Source organism: Pocillopora damicornis, chromosome 13 (genome assembly GCF_964200805.1).
Source record: "Pocillopora damicornis chromosome 13, jaPocDami1.2, whole genome shotgun sequence".
Taxonomy (NCBI): Eukaryota; Metazoa; Cnidaria; class Anthozoa; order Scleractinia; family Pocilloporidae; genus Pocillopora; species Pocillopora damicornis.
Genome location: NC_142682.1, coordinates 2,271,124 through 2,292,498, shown reverse-complemented (window position 1 = coordinate 2,292,498; position 21,375 = coordinate 2,271,124). Strand labels below are relative to the sequence as shown.

Sequence of the window (21,375 nt, the reverse complement as noted above, 5' to 3'; positions counted from 1 at the left end):
ATGGAACAATTTGTTATATAATTTGTGGAAAAATCACGCAATTTTTAACGACACCGACTTGCGAAATGTTCCTTGAGTCGTCGTTTTAAAGGTAATAATTTGCATCCACAAGTAACAAGTGTTGTACATACTTTTCCCTCGGGGTATAAAGGGTATAAAGGGTATAAAAGGGTATAAATTGTACACCAAAATTATGCCAAAGACCAAATAAAAATAAAAAAAACAAAAACAAAAACAAAACAAAAGAAGCCATTATCGTAAAAACCATCTTACATCTTTACTTAGTCCATGTTGAAAACTGGACCGAGAGTGTCACGTGGATTTTTGTATGTTTCTTACCCCCCACGAATTGAACTTTGAACTCTTGATGAAAACTCTAAAAAGAAAAATGAAAAGGAATGCGTGAAAGCTGTCTTGTATATTGTTATTCTAGAATACAGTCTTTATTCGAAGTTGTCCTGTTGTAAACGTTTTATACAGTCCATTTATTGAAAAATAATACTGTGTTCTCGGAATGCACAAGCCCTTATTCGCCTGACTACGGGATTTTTATGCAAAGTACAGAACGCGCAGTGCGATACTGAGGAATCACCTTAAAGTATTATGAGAATTACAGAGAATTACAGAGAATTCCCCAGGTGGGAATGCACTATGGTGTGTTCGACGCGTGGCTGTCATTTCTTTAAAGATCCACTTTAGGAAAATAAACAAAGAGCCATGTTTGAGCAATTTTCAACTAAACAAGTTGCGATTTCGTTTTGGTTTGCTGATTGGTTGAGAGAGTCGCGCGAGTTTTCTGGACCAATCATTGAGCGTAGGAAGAAAACCATTCCAATCCCTGATTATATTTGACACTCGATAGAAAAATATGAAAGTTAATATCATCTAATACCCGTTAAACCAAAACCAGAGCAACTACTGACGGCCGATCAGAACAAAGAAAATTATCACAAGGAGCCGCCACAAACAAATTGACTGAGACACGGGAAAACGCCATTGACAAAGACTCGTTTGGTTTCAGTTTTCTGATTGATCAAGAGAGTGGCACGAGGGTTTTTTGGACCAATCACAGAAATTGCTCTAATTTACCGAAATTGCGGGAAGAGATTAGATGTTAAAATTAGTCACTTTTATCTGCGACTCTTCGTCCCGCAGCTTAGAGAGATGAAACGCCGGTATGGATACGTACCTGGTTGATTTTTTTGGTCTGGTCGAAAAGGTTTGGTGCACGCAAAGTTTTCATTGATCGGGGTGTTGCTGCTGTTATTTTTTCTGTTTTAGACATGGAAATGCAGAAAATTAAATTTGAAAATCAAACAAAGCATATTGAATACAGGCAGCAAGATAAAAAGAATCTTATGTATGAGAAAGACACAAATGTCAACATGTCCTGATACGATCTGAATGCTTTCAAATAAAAGCCCAATTTTTTCTCAACAACACGAAATTTTTTTTTTTTGGACAAATAAAGTAAACATAGCATCACTATGGCCTCTTTGAAACACTCTTAAAATTGGCTTTAAGAGCCTGTTTTTAAAAAAAAATGAGTTCAGTGACTCATAATCAGCATAAAACCATATAACTTGCTCCAAAGTCGAAAAAAAAACCCACAGTTCAAAGCCACCTTCAATTATCTAAACAATCATGTTGTTTCAGCTTACCGGTTAGAATCAAATTCCTATCAAGTTTAAAGACTCAAATGTTGGTTAAAATTTTAGTGCCTAGCAATGTTAACAATCATTGTTTGAAAATGGCGTATAGCTGTGACGGCTATACGCCATTCTAAAAAGCAATCCTTTTTCGTGCTATGGTTTGCCTCCCCTTTTCCTTCTTGTTGAAGAAATTTAGAGATTCACTATTTCTTGATAACTGGGCTTTTTGAATCCAAAAATGTCATAGTCTTTTGTGTATATATTCTGCAGTCGTGTGAATTCTTCTTGTAATATTCCCGAATAGAAAGTCTTCATCTTCGTTTCTGATCCTTGTCCTTCTGGTGCAGCTTCGACATTTGGGAATGTAACCTCTTCATCAGCTCCCATCAACATAAGAACGAGGTCAGCATCTGCTTTGATATTATCATAGAAACCAACGAAGTCGTAATTTATATCACACGGAGCGCATAAATTATGCTGACGATCCCAGTGTTCATCATGAGAGCTAACAGGCGTAGTAATCGCGTAATTTGCGAATTCCTTAAATGTAGGATAATGTGGAGTTAACCCTGTAGAGTTCTTCCGCATCCTCTTGATGATGTCTAGGCCGATGTTGTAATAATATCCCTTCCTAGGTGGATCAACGGGTGCAAATTTGTTCCGGTAGGCCGACAGAAATCGCTCCATAGGTTCGCGAACAAATGCAATCTTTTTGTATGTTTTCAACATATGATTTACTACTGTAGCGTTTGAATAATGTCTCAAAAAGCGTAACTTTCCTGAATCATGCGAAGTTTCGTGGGAGATATCTTCCGACGAGTTGAAATGTCCATCTAAAACGTGAAAAATTCGTTTCCAGTTGCTACATGCTACTTTAGGAACGAAACAGAAGAGTGTTTTGTAACGCTCGGACACGATAAGGTGATGTTTGACGACATATTGAATTGGTATTCCTCTGCCTTGCTTGGTACAAGCAGAAGAATTCCAAGGCCGATATCTTTCCTCTAGAAGTCTGGTCTGAAAAAAAAGGAAATTAAAAATGGTTTAATGGTTTTGTTTACTTTTTCTTCTGTCTGTTTTATCTCGCGCATGCGTTCTAATCATCGCAAGATTTCAGTGAGGTTAAGTAAAGTTTTATTTCAGTAAGGAGAAACATTTTTCCGGAACAGTCTTTTTTTTCAGCCAAGGGTTTTTGAGTTGTTGTACTACAGTAAAACAGGTGTATGGAGTCACTTTGGATGAAAAATGAGCGCAAAACCGAATAGTTGAAAACTGGTTGCATTTGATGTGTGTGAAAATAACGAGAGACATTAATCCGAAAGTAAGCACTCCTTTAGGATTATATTGTATCAATTACAATTGATAACTTACTTCAAATTCACTATCAATTTGCGGGAGAGCGTAATGAATTCCAAACCCAAATTGAAACTTTCAGAAGTAGCTTGTCAAAATGGATATGGATTTTATAGACCAGCAGGTCTGCTGCGGGTGTGAAAATGACATATTTTGATCGAGAATGGGATCAGACACACCCTCCTGGCAAGAATTCTGACGAGTAGAAAATTTACTGTCACTCGCTGAATTTTCAAATGATTACTTACCAGTGCCTCTCTCTTCATCTGTTTGATATTCTGGGAATCTGTTAAAATTCAGTTGAAATTTATTAGAAATCTGGTTGTTGATAAAAGGACTTTGCAAGATGCAACCGTTCTACTATCACCTTAATATGGATGATCGAAATTATAACGAATTATTAGCGGTGGCGTTGATTTGACGTACGAGGTTAGTTTTTGGCGACCATACGACCCTGGGCTCGAGATTAAGTCGAACTTTACCGGAAAAGTGAACATGACTCTATTGCTGGTTTTCACGTGACGTCACTAAATTTCAGACTTCAGAACTATTGATCCTCCTGAGATTTTACTTTCATGATGTATTAGAGCAGCTAAAAACTAATATTCAGACAAATTTTCACTCCAAATGGGTTCTTGGTTTAGTGATAGACTACTCAGCTTTTGCGTGACGTGACCTTTACATGAGTGGGCGAGAGAGCTCTTATGTTGGTTTAAAAGGTGACTTATTTAGGGAAATTCAGCTATCTGAACAGTTCTTGTATTAGAATAAAGTATTATTGTTACGTTTATGAGTTCTTAGAGAGATAAATTCACGCTTTTGTAGCAAAACTCAGTGACAGATGTTTCTGCTGGTTTCCGGCCGCCATGTTGGTGCCCATCTAGGTGGGCACCAGCATGGCGGCTCCATACAAATCTCTATAAATTTGGGAAAAACGTTTCTCCTCATATCTTCCGTAAGAAAAATTGCTGTGACCTGAATCTTGGCGAGAGTCTTTACATATCTAGCTTCTTTCTATTTCCAGATTCTAGACTAAATCGATTGAACGGTTTTTATTTTTTATTTTGATCTATTTTGAATGGCGTGACACTGAAAACCAGCAGGTGGCCAGCGGTTATTGCTTACCAAAATGGTGGGAAAAATGCGGGAGAGACAAATTGTGGAAATGAAGGGCTTATTTGTCTTGCAATTGCGATGAAGGAGGATAGGAGAAGGCGACTCAAAATGCAGTTAGCATTAAATAGCCTCAATGCCAGGAGAAAACGAGTTTTGAATTTTGCTTGCCTTCTATTATTGCTCATTTTCCAACGGAACATTACCGTTCTTCGTCCAGTTTGTACTTGTCGTCGGCTAAAAAGAAATACTGGCTGTTGGGAAAATGTTTGCAACACCTCTTCAAAGAAAAGGTGCAAGAAAACCTTCAGAGTATCCCGAGAAACATTTATTTTCATCTTGAACTGCATTTAACCTTTCCCTATTCGGCAAACTGTGAACCGATAACGCTCAGCTAAGCCTGAGGCTTGCTATTTTTTTCTGTATAGACTAGGCAGAAGAGATTATCTCTATACCATGGCAATGCATGACAATGTCAGGACTAGGCATCTCCACTGTCTCCTCGATCTGCCAGGAAGTCTGTCAAGTTCTGGTGGACCATTTATTGAAAGAGACTGTGTCAAGTCACATGCTTCAAACTGAAGAAGGGTTCCAACAAAAAATTCTTGATTTGGAAATTTTGGCAATTTCCTCGCTGTTGGACAGCAATAAATGGCTACCATATTCCTATGGAATGCTCGCCTGGAGGACTTCAGGCATGCAAAGAGTACCATCATTATCCCTTGCTTTTTTATGTTCGAATATTTGCTTTTTATGATGAATACTGGTCTAAAATAATGAAATTAGTTGGAAAAGATATTTGGAAAATCATGCAGAGGTGAATTTTTGAGAATATTTATCATTAAACTTGTCAACAAGAGGGAACATATCAATGATGATGTAATCAAGGACTTTCAATTGATTCAAATAATTTCTTCATCGCAAGATATTCCTCGCATGAAACACCTTAAATCCATGAGAATATTTTTCATAGCTTGTTAAGGCAAAACGACATAGTTCAATCTTTTTCATAAGATTTTTATCTTCAGTAGAAGTCTTCAATAAAAGACCACTTCTAGATATAACCCCAAGAACGATTGGAGTTTGTGTGACGCCACCACCACCACCACCACCAATGGTTCCAATTACAATAAGACCAGTTGATGTTAAATTAGATATTAAATGTAACTTATTGAAATGTTTGTACGCTCTTTTGAACCCCAACTTTTTTTATGATAAAAAAGGTACAAAGCTTTAAACTCATTTATTTCAGATTCACTTAATTTTGGATCAATGTGATTAGAATTAAAAACGCTTTTCTTAATTTTCATCTGTATTTATAAAATAATTCAAATAGTACGCACGCTCTGATTGGCCATAAAACCATTTTACATGAGCGTATGTAATCACGGTTTTCGTTCCTCTTTCATTAGTTATTTTATAAAAGAAATGTAAAATGGTTTCCGTGTTTACATAGCCTGATGTAAACACGCGGGAGGTTGGGAGAACACGAGATCAGCTGGAAACCACTCCGCTTCGCGTCGTGGTTTCCTACGCTTATCTCGTGTTCTCCCAACCTCCCGCGTGTTTACATCAGGCTATGTAAACACGGAAACCATTTCATATTTCTTCAATATCAGTTATATTATTTTAATCAAGTTTGACTAAACTTATGTGACTATCATTTAAGCCGTCAAATATTGCTGAGACTACGTTGGTTGAAAGTGATATGCTTGTATTTTCTTCTTTTATATATAACATAGTTGCAAAATTACAACATTTTCAATAATTATATTAATAAGCTTTCTTTGAATATGTCCATAAACAATCCGAGAAAACTATTTAATGTGCTTTTCTGCATAACCATAAAAAACAGTCAACATTTATATGCAGTATTTCTAATTTTTAGTTTAGCCATATCTGACGATTCACAAGTAAAATGATTATCATTTGATTGTGTCACGTTGTACCAAGATTTATTGTTCTATTAACATAGAACCTCATTTCTTGAGTGCTATTATGAGCCATCCTACTTCTGTAACATATTTTTTATTGCATCATTAAATTTTTTTTGTGACTGGATTGTTGTCATTGGCCGCTTCGTTGATTACCCGTTCTTTTTTCATCTCCGCTTTTTCTTCGGATTTAACAGTTTTGTTATCAGTTGAATACACTTCATCCCAAATATTTGTTGAAATATCATTATGACAACCCTTAAGGCCATTAACGAATACATAAATCAACAAGCCCTCTTCATAAACCACATCAATTTTATTTCGCGTATCAATTTCAATCATGAGATAATGGGGTGATTCAGAATTTTCTTTCATAAAATGTGCAATGGCTCTTACATGATTATCAAATCTATTTGTTGAATATCTCTCAATTTTATCAATATCTGAATTTTCACAAAATAGTTAAAAAACAACATCGTATTCATTTTTTTAAAGTGAGGAGATGTCTACAACAATACGAGTTGAATAATATTGTTTGTAAGAATCAAGATGTAGTTTTATTTCACACATTTGTTTTATCAATCTCATGAAAATCTTTATCAACAAATGAAACAAGTAATTTAGTGTTAACAACTGAGGTGAAAACGCAAATTAGCAACCGCAAAGGGTAAAAAAGCTATCGCTCTGACGAAGGGCTAACGCTCGAAACGTCAGCTTTTGTTACCCTTTACGGTGGCCAATTTACGTTTTCAATTCAGTTGTTAACACTGAATTACCTGCTATACTCTCCCACCAACGCAGCACCACAGTTTCTTTAGAAACTTACTCCCTTTGTTCAAATGAAACAAGTATTGCATTACGATCATCAGTGAATTTATTGATAGAATTCATTATAAAGCCAGATGCATTTGTTTTATTTGTTCCTCTTACTGAATAATCAAACGATCATCAGCATACTTCTCATAATTTTGTTTTCATAATGACATTATTGTCAGAAATTGTTTGTTTAAGTCATTGCTATTATTATTACTTTCTCTTTGACCATTAAAAATTCCCATTATTCATCAGTATGTAATATATTTCTATAATTTTCGAATAAAAAAATTACTAAAATCTTCACCATCCAATTTACCTGAATAAATTGTGAGAAATATTGAATAGCCGACTAGTATGTGTGAAGCATGAAAAACATTGATATCAACCCATTAACCATTTGCATTTGTCAATATTCATTATTCTCTCTCGGATGTTAATAACACCATTTACTGTTCATTTTTCTGTTATTTTAATTGCGAAAGTTGTAGAGCTTTCCTTATGATGATCTTTGAAATGAATTTCATAAAATCCGCTTTTTTATAAGCAGTTCTTCACAAATTATATCAAAATGAGCTGTTTGAAACGTCAGTGTTATGATCCTCATTTTTAAATTTGACGATTAGTTCACTGTTATGATTGAGTTTTTAGTAAAGTAGTATACACTTTCCAATTTGTTGTTGATTTGAGTGACGGCAGCGTCATGTTTTTTCGGTTATTGGATTCTGATCATTGACAGCGTCAACCACAGTCTTCTCTTTTGTCATTGTTACTGGAGTTTCTAAAACTCATTAATATTTCATAAGTTTGATAGCCAATAAATAATGGCTAAATTCGTCAAGTGCATGAGTTGTAAACACATGAAAACCACTCGTGTTTCGGATCACATATCAAAACGACGCGTGGTTTTCATCTGTCTTCTTACTGTTCGTTTTGAAACGCCTTTTTCCTATATTCTATTCTTTAGTTTGATTGTTTACACTTTGATCAATGATTATTTAAATCACGTTTTTTAGTATCCGTAATTATTACACAAGAATCGACGTTACATAACTTAGATCGCATTACACGTTCGAAAAATAAGTGTCCTAATTGTGTCAAGTTTAGTTGCTATTTTGCTGTGAAGAGAGTACCATCGTGCTACGCTACAAAACATTATCTTTGCTATCCAAGCTATCATTTAGGAGCTTCACCAAAGTAAGTTATGTCGTTTTCTGTTTATGTTTCACATGATTTAATTGTTAGTTCGCTCTATTGTTTGTCTGTTTTTTTTTTATTGGATTAATTCGTTAAGTGATTTCGCTAAGCTTGTTAGATGATAGTACAAAAGATCGTACAATAGGTTCTCTTTATAATTACCTTTTAGTTCGAACCATTCTTGATTATCACATATTGCTACTGCTCCAATAAACATTGTCGGTGATTCAACACGTAGTCGATCTTGAATTTGTACGCTTGGCTGGTGTGTTCTTGCGTTCGAATTGGCTCCTAGAGCTATTGGCTTACCCTGTGACCCTTGAAGGTCACACTTACTGGACATCAAGATTCGTGGATGAAAACAAAACAAATTGAACACAAGACTTCAGTTTAATTAATCATCATAATTAACCAGCAACACTGACAGTTCACTTATTTTCGTTGACAAAAATGTTTACAGTACCATTCGTGAACGAAGAAGCATTCAAAAATGAAAAAACCTTTGAGCTTTTTCCTTCGTACCTGTTACACTTTCATTTTTCATCCTTCTTTTTCTCTGTCTTCGTTTCTGCTCTTAATGAAGCAGATACATGAACAAATAATACATAAGACCTGTGCTCGGTTCTCTCACCGATTCATTTCTCTTCTACGCCGCTATTAAAGAATTTAGAAACACAAGTGTCACACAAACAATGGGCCGTTTTCTCTTGATTCCCGCAGCCTTGCACAAGTTCGGCAACATAGAATTCAAGGTATTGACCCCTACATGCCTATTCTCAAAAGACAACGTTTTCGACTTTGGCCTGAAATAGAAAAAAAAACAATAAAAGCACTCGGCCTGCGGTGTCTGGACACCCCAGTCAAACACTCGCACTCGTTTTGGATATATTACTTGAAAATCAAGAGTTCCATTGATTACTGTCTATAATATATCCCTAACACTAGTATCAACATCATTATGATATTCCTTGACACCATAAACAATAATAAATACTCGTATGTCTTGTGTTTAACTAATGCTACATTTATTTTTCAAAACCATATCAATCATGATAATTTAGAATCATTATTATATTTGTGAAGATGAATTATACTTGGAATGTGACCACTAAATGTATTAGTCAATGTTCTTGAAACTGTCTCAATACTACTGGTGGCAGATATTTGGACTGGAGATATTTGCACCAGGGCCCCTATGGATACCAGCCTCGTTGCTGAATGGGCTATCCTGGTTAAATAAAGTCACTTACTTACTTACTGATTTATGCTGAAGGAACACATAATTAAAAAACGACAGTATATTCACCAGTGGCAAGAGGGTACATATTTAGACCTACACGGCTGCTATAAAACCCTTTTCTTGAATCAAGATTGAGTTTCATATCATATGTCTCTTTTTTTTACTTTGTGAAAATCTTTATTAGTAACCTTAACACCTGTTACATCATCTTCGTCAGCAAATTCAGAAGAAGGGTTATCCATGAGATATTGAGAGGTGTTTGTCCTATCAGTACTTGACACAGAATGATTTAATCTATCATTGACATATTTCTCATAATTAGTTTGGATGTTTGCATTGTGGTCAGAGATCGTCCCATAAACAGAACTAATATTAGGAGCATGAGTGTTTTTTCTTGCGGTTGTGCCTTTTTTACATTTATGGTACTCTTTCTATTCATATTGAAATCACCAGTCATTGATCTCGAACCATCAATTATTAAAAAAAGTATTTGTCTTTGTATCAACATACCGTTTATTAGACGTATCTGTTGGATTGGTTGGGTCAACGAAATTGATAATCTTGTTACCTTTCATATCAAGACCTTCGGATTTATCGATGGAGAAAATTTTTGAATCAATATGTTTTTTGTTCATAACATCTTGTGGTAATGAATCATCGCTGTCATAGTCTGGATTTAACAGTCGGCTTTTCACTATCTGAAGGAATAAGTTATCCACATGTCAATTTTTTTGACTGTGGTATCTTTCTTCTGACCTTGTGTGGCAGTTTCATCATCATATTCTGCTCTTTTAGGATCTGTTTTTGTTTTATCATCAGTACCCCATCGACCATCACTTGATGTTTTCAATAATTAATCATCATTTATCAATTTGCGATACGTTGTATCACAAAATAATTGATTGACGGCATCATAATTGGAAACTGGTGTGTGAATATTTTTTATTCGATCATTATTAAAGTTTATATCACCTTGAAAAGTTTCAGAGCCATTCAAAGTATTATTTGTAGCAGAATTAGTATATATATGTTTTTTTCCATTAATGGCCGATGTTGGATCAGCCAAATTGATTATTTTTTTCCATTCATAGTAAGACCCCTTGATGAATCAATAGCACTAGAATCACCTTTTGTACCTTGTAGACCAGCATCACCTTTTGTACCTTGTGGACCAGTATCACTTCTTGGACCCTGTAGACCAACATCACCTTTTGTACCTTGTGGACCAGCATCACTTCTTGGACCCTGTAGACCAACATCACCTTTTGTACCTTGCGGACCAGCATCACTTCTTGGACCCTGTGGACCAGCATCACCTTTTGTACCTTGTGGACCAGCATCACTTCTTGGACCCTGTGGACCAGCATCACCTTTTGTACCTTGTGGACCAGCATCACCTTTTGTACCTTGTGGACCAGCATCACTTCTTGGACCCTGTGGACCAGCATCACCTTTTGTACCTTGTGGACCAGCATCACTTCTTGGACCCTGTGGACCAACATCACCTTTCGGACCCTGTGTACCAGCATCACCTTTTACATCTTTTGCTCCTGTCGCACCTCTATGACCTTGAGAACCTCAATTAATTTGTGGTTTTTTTTGTTTGTTCCCATTCCAGTTTGATTCTCCCAAGAACCGATTAAAAGTGGGGGACGATATAGCATCGACATATTATATGGACGATTCTGCAAACAATTTCGTCCCTGATTTGATGATGATGGTTGTGATCGTGGTAGTGATGTTCTCGGCACAGACCATGGCGGTCGTGATCTGTTCTGCATACCTTTGCCTGTGAGAGCGTTCAAAAGAAGAGGAATAAAAATTGATGCCAAAAGAGTACCAAGAAAACCACCACGTTGATTCTCTGTGGGATTTATCACAGGCTTGCCACCATTTTGAAGAGCTGCAAGAATCTGTTCTTTCTGTTTTTTGGTCAGCAAATTCTTATGTGCAGCCAATTGATCTATTCTATTCCGAGGAAAAAGGAAACCACCTCTCTGGCTCGTATTCTGATACCATCCTTGTCCAAGAATCTTATCCATTCCAAAATTTCCGAGGCTGATCAATGTGTGAGTGGCTAAATCAGGAAGAACTTTGGAAGTAAGACTTGTTGGCTTCGGATGTATTTTTTTGGTACAAGATTCATGAGAGTACCAAACAAAGAAGCACCATTTTTCACAACACGACGAATCTGTCTTTGATATTTGATCAATGATCATGCCGTTGCTTTCGTAATTTTTTTTATTTGTGTCTGTGTCAGCTTTATACGTTACACAACTTTCAATAATCATGAAACATATTCAAATTAAAAAATAAAAATTTTAATTTAAGCTCTGAGAACCGCTCATGACCTCAACACTGATTTATTCTTCATGAAGAATAAGAGCATAAAAACTGAAAGGATTACCAGGATTGTCGGAAAGAGTGTATTTGAATTCAATTTTGGTTGATCCACTTTGGAGTTCTTCATCTTGGTTTGTGAGATCAAAATAGGGAATTCCATACAGATCTTGAAATTTTTTAAGATCAATGGTTGACGCACTCAGATAATCATTGAATTCCTCTAGTGTATGACATCAGTGTGCGATATTTTTTTAGCTTTTTCAACAGTTGGATTCATTCTTTCTTTCGGATGAAACACGCTATTTGAGAGTTCAAGTTAAGCAGATGTGATTTTTCTATTCCTACCAATGGTGTATGTATTAAAAATGAACATATTTTGTGTCTGGTCATTAAATTTTGCATCATTGAGAGCCCGAATAAAGACCCGTCTTAGTTTTCTTATACTTGAAGTCAGTTTGAATGTTGCCTGCTTCTGTTGACCACCCGGTGAAATTCCAAGTCTCTCTTTCAAGTAAGACCATGTGTGTGGTTTCAAATATTCATCGAAAAACGTCTGTTTACCAAATGAATTGAAAGCTATTTTTGGAACCCATAAAAGAAATCTTGTGACGATGAATCTTCCATCATCAGCACCACCTCTGAAAATAATGCTGTCATCAGATTCAAGTGTGACTTTAAAACTCACTTTTCCATTTGGGGAGATTTGATCAACAAAAGAATCAAAATAACCAAATCTATTAAGTGGAAGAATGATGTTATTTTCTGATTTTTGCCTCTGATTCTTCTTACCCTTGACATATATGTTATTGTTACACAATTTATTTCCCTTTCAGAATTAAAATCAAACTGACTGGAATATTATTTAAATCAATGGGTCTGTCTTGTGTATCAGTCAAATGTATATGTATCTTTCGGATATCATTTGAACAAATATTACTGAATAAAGATCTTTTTGGCTCAATATGAAATGGATACCTCAGAGGAAGGTTATCAACACTGAATCTGTATAAAATATCAGAATTATCACCAGATACAACGCTGTCACTTATTACATTTGATTGAATAAATACATTATCAACAAATCGTGTGATATTTGGAAGTTTTGTTCCATTTGATACTTTTTTGACAATGGCTTTATCAAATCCAATAAAATCAACAAAGTCTCCCGTTCTCAAAACAACCTGATAATTTCTTTCAAGTGGGGTATATTTATATCGGGATATAAAAAAGCCAAAAATGGAAGATTGATGCATTTCTGCAAATGTGCTGAATGTGGCATCACAAAAATAAAATTCGTTAGGCGGGGAAACTAGGAGAGCTCTCATAAGCTGGGGGCAATTAAAAGTGGTATCAAAGAGGAGATGGTTTCACTGATAAACTTCTTGAAGAGGCCAGGAAAGATTATCTGATGTTCCAAAAGCTCTTGGGTATTTGAAAGATGCTCTTTCCGATCCAACAATGAGTAAATCAGAAGCGAAAAAAAACAGTGGCAGGATACATAAGAGAGTATGAACAGTATAAAAAGAATATTAGAACAAAATCTTTAACCAATTGGGCACTTGAAATGGGTTATGCTGGAAGACCAAAATACAGATATCCGTTTGGGGGAGGTTTTGATATCCATAAAGCAATCGGTAAATTACCAAAACCAAAATCAGGTTCCACACTTCTTGGACATAAATACACTGGACCTTACAATCCACTAGACAAACAATTAAAATATGACAAAAACACCGGTCAAATACTTGAGATATGACAAAAAAAACAGTGGCAGGATACATAAGAGAGAAGTTATGACAAAACCATTGGAAAATAGATGCTATTTCAATGCAACATGATGTCGACTATTCTGCATGCAAAGATTATAAAAAATGTAAAAATGAAGCGGATCGAATAATGGTTAAAGCTCTCAATGTTATTCCTTATAATGAAAGACACTGGGGGCATTTCTTGGCACAAAGAATATGATCAACACAAAACAGAAACACGCAGTTAATAAAACTGTTCTTGAAGAAAAATGTTAAACCAGAAAGACCAGTACCCAAACCGATGATAAGACCAATTCCAGTAACACGAAAAAGTGTTAAATAGATGGTGCAAGAATATGAAGACAATATCATTCCTCCACCATTTGAACTTACACTGAAGCATACCACAAACACACAGACTGTGGATATGGTTATAAAGTAGTCTGTTGTTATGATGATAAATACACCAGGCCAGTTCAAATATTACCTGCTGAAGCATTCAAACACACATCAGAAGTATACAAGGATGAGAAATTCAAACTCATGAAACAGAAAGGTGTTCATCCATATGGTTACATGGACAGCTTTAATAAGTTTGATGAAAAACTACAAGGAGGAAATGAATTTTACAGCATTCTTCAAAATGAGCACGTATCCAATGAGCAATACAAACATGCTCAAAATGTGTGGAATACATTCAATCGCAAGACAATCAGTCAGTATCATGATTTGTATCTTAAATCAGATATTCTTCTGCTTGCTGATGTATTTGAGAATTTCAGAAATACTTGTCTGTTATATAATAAACTTGATCCATGTCATTATTTTACATTTCCTGAACTATCTTGGGATGTTATATTGAAAAATTAATGAGTGATATGAAATTAGAATTAATGACAGACGTTGATATGTTTCAATTTATTGACAAAGGAGAGAGGGGTGGTATCTCGTATATTTCAAACATAATAGTCACCCCTCCAACCATTGAAACACATTGAGATAAAGCTTCTTGCATATTCTTCTCACATGTTGATATTTGATTCCGCAGAGCAGAAACAGACTTCACTACTGATCTTGAAGGTTTTATAAACTTTCCCGCAAACTTTATTGCAAAACTTAATCGTGAATGAATTTTTTAAGCTTGAAACATGAGGTACTCTTTAATGACGTCAATGCGTGGGCAGAATGTCAATTACTGAGAAATAAAACGTCCTGGATTCCTCGGAATTCTTTGTTATATATCACAAGTTCTTTCTGATTGTTGTTGTAGAAAAAATTCTATCTGATTTATTGAGTAAACTTTCTCCATTGAATGAGCCAAATTTGAAAGATCGGGCTCGCGCCGGCATCTGTTATACTTTCGAACCTAATTATCAGATTCGGCACATATTAAGTTCAACGTTTGAAGATGAAACTTAAACGTTTGACGATAAAACTTCAACCTTACAACGCCAGAAATACCTGGCACACTTTGTAATTACACTTGCCCTATTGCGATTAAAAAGCTGTCGCACTTTGTAATAACAAACCATCACACTTGGAAAGCCATTTATTTCATTTTTTGGGGGGCTATTCGCACCCAAGCGAATGAGGAGCAAAACTGCGTAAATTACCTAAGGGCTGCTGTGCTATGTTGTTTTAGATTTTATGAAGAGGGACATTTACCAGTTAAGACGGCAACGCCAATAAAGACGTCGATTTAAAAAATAATATACATTTTAAGTTGGAATTTCGCGAATGACTGGATGTGCCTACCATTTCTTATGGCGCTGCAAGTTAACCTCAGTATAGCGTACGAGATCAGCGTTAAGTGCCAAGTGGAAACTTAAGTAATCTGCCCTCGGGGTTTCTTTTCTCGGACCACGCAAATTTTGATGACTTCACGTTGTTAGGGACCCTTAGCAGTTAAGATGGCAACGCCAAGGAGGTCGTCGATTTAAAAATGAACATGTGTTTTTAGTGGGAATTTCGCGAATGGCTGGATGTGTTTACCATGTTTACCACAAGTTAACCTCAGCATAATTCCTAAGGGTCCCTAACATTGTTAGGCAACGTTAGACTGCAATTGACCAATAAACTAGCCTAATGCTATAGGTGTTTTCCAATGTAAAGCGGTACTATTAAGGTAGAAGCAATTCTATTGAAAATTATTTCCTTACCGATATCCTCCTGGTTCAAATTTCTTAACAGCCGCAGCATTTTTGGCATCAACATCACTGCATAGAATGCACCAGCAATTACCAACCCCATAAAAAGGATTCTTTTTAGTTTTACGATAGCCCTAACTGGAAAACTCATTGCGTAACTCAATATTCTTGCAACCTCTCTTTGTTTCGATTGAAGGAGTCTTCACAGTTGATATTAGCGCACACTTAAGCTGACGGAGTGAAGATTCGAAAATGGTGTACGTGAGTTCGTGTCACTATCTTTGCTCCGGAAAAAGAAATGATGCAAATTAGCCGGCTGCACACTGAATGAACCAATCAGAAGGCGGGACCGCTGTACGTCCGAGACAGAGGGAGAGATATTTTCCACGATCACACGAGGAACCGTTAGCGTTAGCAACTTAGTAGAGTAGAATTCGATGGTTGATCCAAACTTCTCATTTAACCCACGAGTTATTTCATATTGGCAAAAAAGGGCATTCAAAACTCTTTTTAACATGAATCCGTTGCTCATCAAGTAACCTCAACAATAGAGAATTTTATTCCATTCGACCACTTCAGAATGAACCCTAGTGTCGTAAAGAAAAACAGCCCTAAGGGTATTATCGAAAAATTTTTTTAAACTCTCCTGAAATGTCTCCTACCAACTTTTGTTTCGGAAAATACAATGTAAAAGATAGGTCACCGTACATATTTAAAAGATATGGTGGGCCAAACTTACCCCAATGAAGCCTGTACTGGCGCCAATCACGCGCGTCATTTCATCGGTTCAGGGTAAAATTTGAGGTAGCTGGAAACAAAGGTTTTGAAGCCACACTTGAAAAAGACTTGATAAGTAGAAAGTCTCGAGCGAATGGAACAATTTGTTCCAGTGAATCAAAATGTTCCTCGAGTCGTGGCTTTCGAGGTCATAATTTGCATCCTCAAGTAACGGGCTTCGAGCACGCTTTTAAATATATCTTTTTTCCCTTTCGATGAATTTTTTTAACTTGTCTAATTTAAAGGGTATAATTTGTTGCCCAAAATTATGAAAAAGACCAAAGAAAAACGAAAAAAAAGGACTATTATGCTAAAGACCATCCGACCTCTTTACCTAGTCCGTTTATTGCAAACAATACAGTGTTCTCGGAATGCGCGCGCGCCTATTCGCCTGATAATGTGATTTCTATGCGTAGTACAGGACGCGCAGTGCAATACTGAAGAATCACCTCATAGTATTATGGGACAGAGAATTCCTCGGGTAGGAATGCACTATGGTTTGTTCGAGGTGTGGCCGTCATTTCTTTCAAGATCCACTTTAGGGAAATACACACTGTTCTCTGGAGGAAAATATCTTAAAATACTTGACATTATAAACCAAACCCAACCAGTGCAGATATCACTCACGAGGCGAGTCAACAGCAATGATTTTTTTCTAAGGTCGAACTAAAGCCGTACTGTCTCTGTCGAGCGAATAAATGCGTCTCTGACTCTGTATTTTGCGCTACAACTTCTCCAGGTATTATCTTTTCCATTCACGGTCACCTGACAGTATGCCCCTCTATTCTCCGCCTCTTAATATTTTCTGCGGGAAATAAAATGAAAAGATGACAATCTAGACAATTCTGAAGAGTTTTTTTCATTTTAAGAAAGCAAAAGAATTAGTGAAATTGACATAAAGAGCCATGTTTGAGCAATTTTCCACTAAACAAGTCGCGATTTCGTTTTGGTTCGCTGATTGGTTGAGAGAGTCGCGCGAGTTTTCTGGACCAATCACTGAGCGTAGAAAGAAAACCAACCCAATCCTAAGGAGCCGCCACAAAAAAAAAAAACTGACCGAAGCGCGGGAAACGCCATTGACCAAGACTCGTTTGGTTTCAGTTTTGCATCTGATTGGTTGAGAGAGTGGCACGAGTTTTCTTAGACCAACCACAGAAATTGCTCTAATTTACTAAAGTGGGGGAAGAGATTAGATGTTAAAATTAGTCATTTCTATCTGCGAAGACGTGATTCTTTTTCCCAAGACTGAGTGAGATGAAAGGCCGGTGTGAATACGTACCTGGTTGATTCGGGAAACACGAGCTGCGAGTGTTGTTTTGGTCTGGTCGGAAAGGTTTGGTGCACGCGAAGTTTTCATTGATCGGGGTGTTGCTGTTGTTATTTTTCCGTTTTTAGACATAGAAATATAAAAAATTAAATTTGAGAATTAAACAAAGCATACTGAATACAGGCAGCAAGATAAAAAGAATCTTATGTGTGAAAAAGAAAAAAACGCAAACATGTGCTGACATGATCTAAATGGTCGCAAATAAAAACCCGATTTTTTCTCAACAGGATAAAAATATATTTTTTATTAAGGACAAGTAAAGTAACCATAGCAACACTTCAGAAACTGCCTAAAATTTGGCTCTAAGTGTCTGTTTCAAAACATGAATTCAGTGACCTCCAATCAGCATAAACCATTTATCTTGCTCTAAAGTTAAAAAAAAAACGACCCACAGTTCAAAGCCACCTTCAATTATCTTAACAATCATGTTGTTTCAGCTTACTGGTTAGTATCAAATTCCTTTCAAGTTTGTAGACTCAAGTATTGGTTAAAACCTTAGTGCTTGGCATTTTCAACAAACCCTGATTATCAAACTGTGGCTTTTACTTTATTGCAGGTCAGTTTTTTTCCAAATTGGAGTTAACACATAATTCAAAATTCATATAATTGTATTACTATTCAAGTCATACCTGGAAGGTTTCACATCACATGGGTGAACAGATCTGCTTTCAGGTTTAGAGCCCTCTGAGGGTCTCATTAGTAATTCCTCACTACAAGACATGAGTGCCTCATCAAAACCAAAAGATTGATTCCAAAGAAGAGGGTCATCTGAAGAAGAACCATTCTTATCATGCAGATGTCATAAGATCAAGAATCAGTTTACTGCTATAGATAAAACACCACTTTTAAAAGCTGAACCCCACTTTTAAAAATTTAAAACCTCTCAGGAAATATTTAAGGTTACCTTCTGGAACGACACTGTAGTTCTCCACCTTTGGCTCAGTTTCATGTGCCCTAATCTCTATGGGTGTGGTCACAAAAGAGGTCCTGCTTTTTGTAACTGTTCCCAATGCAGGGGTAGAAGCTGCTCCAGGGGTCTTGAATGGTGGAGGACATTGTGATGCTTTTTCAGATTTATTCCACTCTCCTGTTGGTGTCCTTGGTTTGTTTAATACTCTCAAATTATCAGCTTTTGTTGCTGACCTTGTCTGCATTTCTGAAGACTGCCCTTTAGAGAAATTGCTTTGAACATTGTTTCCCACAGAACCAACATAAACTTGTTCGGTGTTAACATGACTACCATCTGAAATAAAAGATAATATAATGTGAATAAGGACACAGTACATAAAAACTTTCAAAAATTACCATCAGGTTGATACTTCAGTGAATAATTAGTAGGAAAGTATTTGCAAATACACCTGCAGTAGGGAAGTTTTCCTTCATCATCTCAGATGAATTCTGGTCTTCCTTGGTTTTTCTCACAACTGTCTTCCCAGGTCTCCTCATAAGATTTACATCATACTGAATAGTACCCTAAAAAATTAAAACTTCAGCATTTCTATTGTACAAAAAGTTTGACGTTAAATTGACATCAATTAATTTAATTAGCAATTTAATGAACTCATTAAATAAATAATAATTACAAGCTATGAACCAAATTGTTTTTTTGCATATAAATGCAAAACAAAGTATATGAAGAGTGTGTGAGTAATGGAGCTTAAAATAAAGTATGTTTGATAAATATTATTCGAAGCTAATGAGAATTCAAATTGATTTTTAAAGATCACCCTCTTGCATCATTGTCTTACACTATAGTTGGATTTCTGCTTCCAGGAAGGCTACTGATACTTACTGATTTTGGTTGTTTGGTAATGAATTTTAAGTAGTCCTTGTCACTAATGCAGTTGCCAAGTGATTCTCCAAAACTCCTACATGAGGAAACATTCAGGTAGAGAAATCAATGAAGCTTTGGATTAACTCCCATACTTAATATAGAGCACATTTATCCATAATTAGCAATTCTGGATAAGGTTGAGCAAAGTAAGGCCATTTGCCAGTGGTGAGCAGATCAATTGATCAGATTGACCTGTGAGAAGATGGCAATTCATGATAATTATAATTACCTACTTGTTATTTGACTGCAGAAAAAATATGGCTAGATAGTAATGCATATTAGCCTTGGAGCAAGCCCTTGTCATTTGGGCTGAAGGACACTCATTTCTTCACCCGCAGGAAGATTTGAGAAGAGTTAATGAGAGGTTTGCTGCAGGTCTGGATCAGTCCCAGACCCTTTACAGACCTCTTGCTGGCTCATATTGCTCACCAAGCCTCATACTTTCCCACAGGCAAAGAAATGCTTTTGCTGAAATGATAAGGAAGGCCTGCTTGCAAGCTATGTGTTTATAAGCAGTTATATTTGGGTCAGATGGAGGACGCTAGGCCAATAAATGGAAGAAAAAGGTTTCATTGTTATACAACCATAAATCAATAAAAAGATTATTTCTTTAATCATAGAAATCAGCTTACTTGAGAGCTCTTTTCAGCCCATCTGTGACAGCTTCTTTTCTTGCTTTTTCAAGAGACAGAGCTTTGGATTTCATTCCTTCTGAGACTCCATAACCAATGTCTTCATGGTATACACCATCCTGTAAAATATCACCAAACATTTTAAATTTTCCCTATTACACGCTGAACACTGTTGCTCAAACTTATGAAGCTTATAGTTGAAGATAAAATTCTGCAACTTGTTAATAACTTTGAAACATGGATTTAAAGCACCCTCGAAAGCTTAAATTACTAATCAACAATGGCTGGCCTAAGGTTTGATCCCTTTTAAAATAAAAAGGGTACAAGAAATTTTTTTCCTGTCTTACCCTTGCGAAAAAGTGTATTATTGATAGTGTTAAATACTCCTTTCAATGTCAAAATGTCACCACCGACTGTCGGCCGACGCGTTGACGAACGCTTCGGCCAACGTGTTGTCAGTATGGGATTTGTTACCTTACCCCTTATATTGACACTAATTATCACCTTTAATTGGACTTTCACGAAAGCACTAACTCCAACATAGTATTTGTTTGCCACCTGATCTACAAAATCTGAAAAACCAACATGCCAGTTGTGTTATTAGTGACATGATAAAAAAGTATTTTTGTCGATCATTATTTTGTAAACGAACATTTGAAGGAACACAAGTGAATTTCACTTACCTATGTTCTGATGAGTTACTGAATGTGACCAACCATTGAAACCAAAGGTTTCATTTGCTAAATTGATGAGTTTCCATCCTTCTACATAAGCGAGCTAAGGAATAACATGCATACGTAATTACGAATCAGGAACGTTAAATATGCTTTCTCTGACATTGCTGATTCTAATTTGTTTTGTAACAAAAATACCTTTTGCCCGCCGGCCCCTGCTCTTTGGCTGATGTACTCTGGGCCAAGCTTCTGGTTTAATGCACTCTGAATCGCATCGCGCTCTTCAGATGTAAAATTTACCTGAGAATCAAGAGTTGGAGGAAATTTTACGAAATATTTTCAAAGTTAACCTGATAACTTCATAGGCCTTTTTGAGACTCACGCTTCCAAATAAGGGCCCAGGTGTTCTATTATTGTTACACATCGCGTAAATTTGCCCTCCAGTACAATTTTAACAAACAAATCAATATTCTTCCCAAGCGAAAAGTGAATTTTTTTTGCATGGAGGGATAGAGGATATTTTGAAAATTGTCAACATTGACTGCTCAGCCAATCGCAACGCAGCAAAAGCAAAGTCTTGTGGGATATCTA

The 21,375-nt window shown here is 36.2% G+C and overlaps 2 protein-coding genes across 2 annotated transcripts; both read right to left on the bottom strand.

Moving 5' to 3' along the window:
- Positions 1-1,691: 1,691 nt before the first annotated feature.
- LOC149034971 (carbohydrate sulfotransferase 11-like) lies at positions 1,692-15,842 on the bottom strand. Its single transcript, XM_089191066.1, has 3 exons — positions 15,553-15,842; positions 3,254-3,291; positions 1,692-2,669 (listed from the first exon to the last, which is right to left on the bottom strand). Exons 1-3 carry the CDS (start codon positions 15,689-15,691, stop codon positions 1,845-1,847), a joined length of 1,002 nt encoding a protein of 333 aa, XP_089047192.1. The 5' UTR covers positions 15,692-15,842; the 3' UTR covers positions 1,692-1,844.
- An 810-nt stretch (positions 15,843-16,652) lies between these two features.
- LOC113674325 (uncharacterized) lies at positions 16,653-21,326 on the bottom strand. The gene is made up of 11 exons (XM_027190804.2): positions 21,167-21,326; positions 20,983-21,084; positions 20,794-20,887; positions 20,615-20,682; positions 20,111-20,229; positions 19,437-19,512; positions 19,003-19,117; positions 18,549-18,887; positions 18,274-18,412; positions 17,597-17,688; positions 16,653-17,122 (listed from the first exon to the last, which is right to left on the bottom strand). The coding sequence occupies exons 1-11, from the start codon at positions 21,206-21,208 to the stop codon at positions 17,079-17,081; spliced, it is 1,230 nt and encodes a 409-aa protein (XP_027046605.2). The 5' UTR covers positions 21,209-21,326; the 3' UTR covers positions 16,653-17,078.
- Positions 21,327-21,375: the final 49 nt, after the last annotated feature.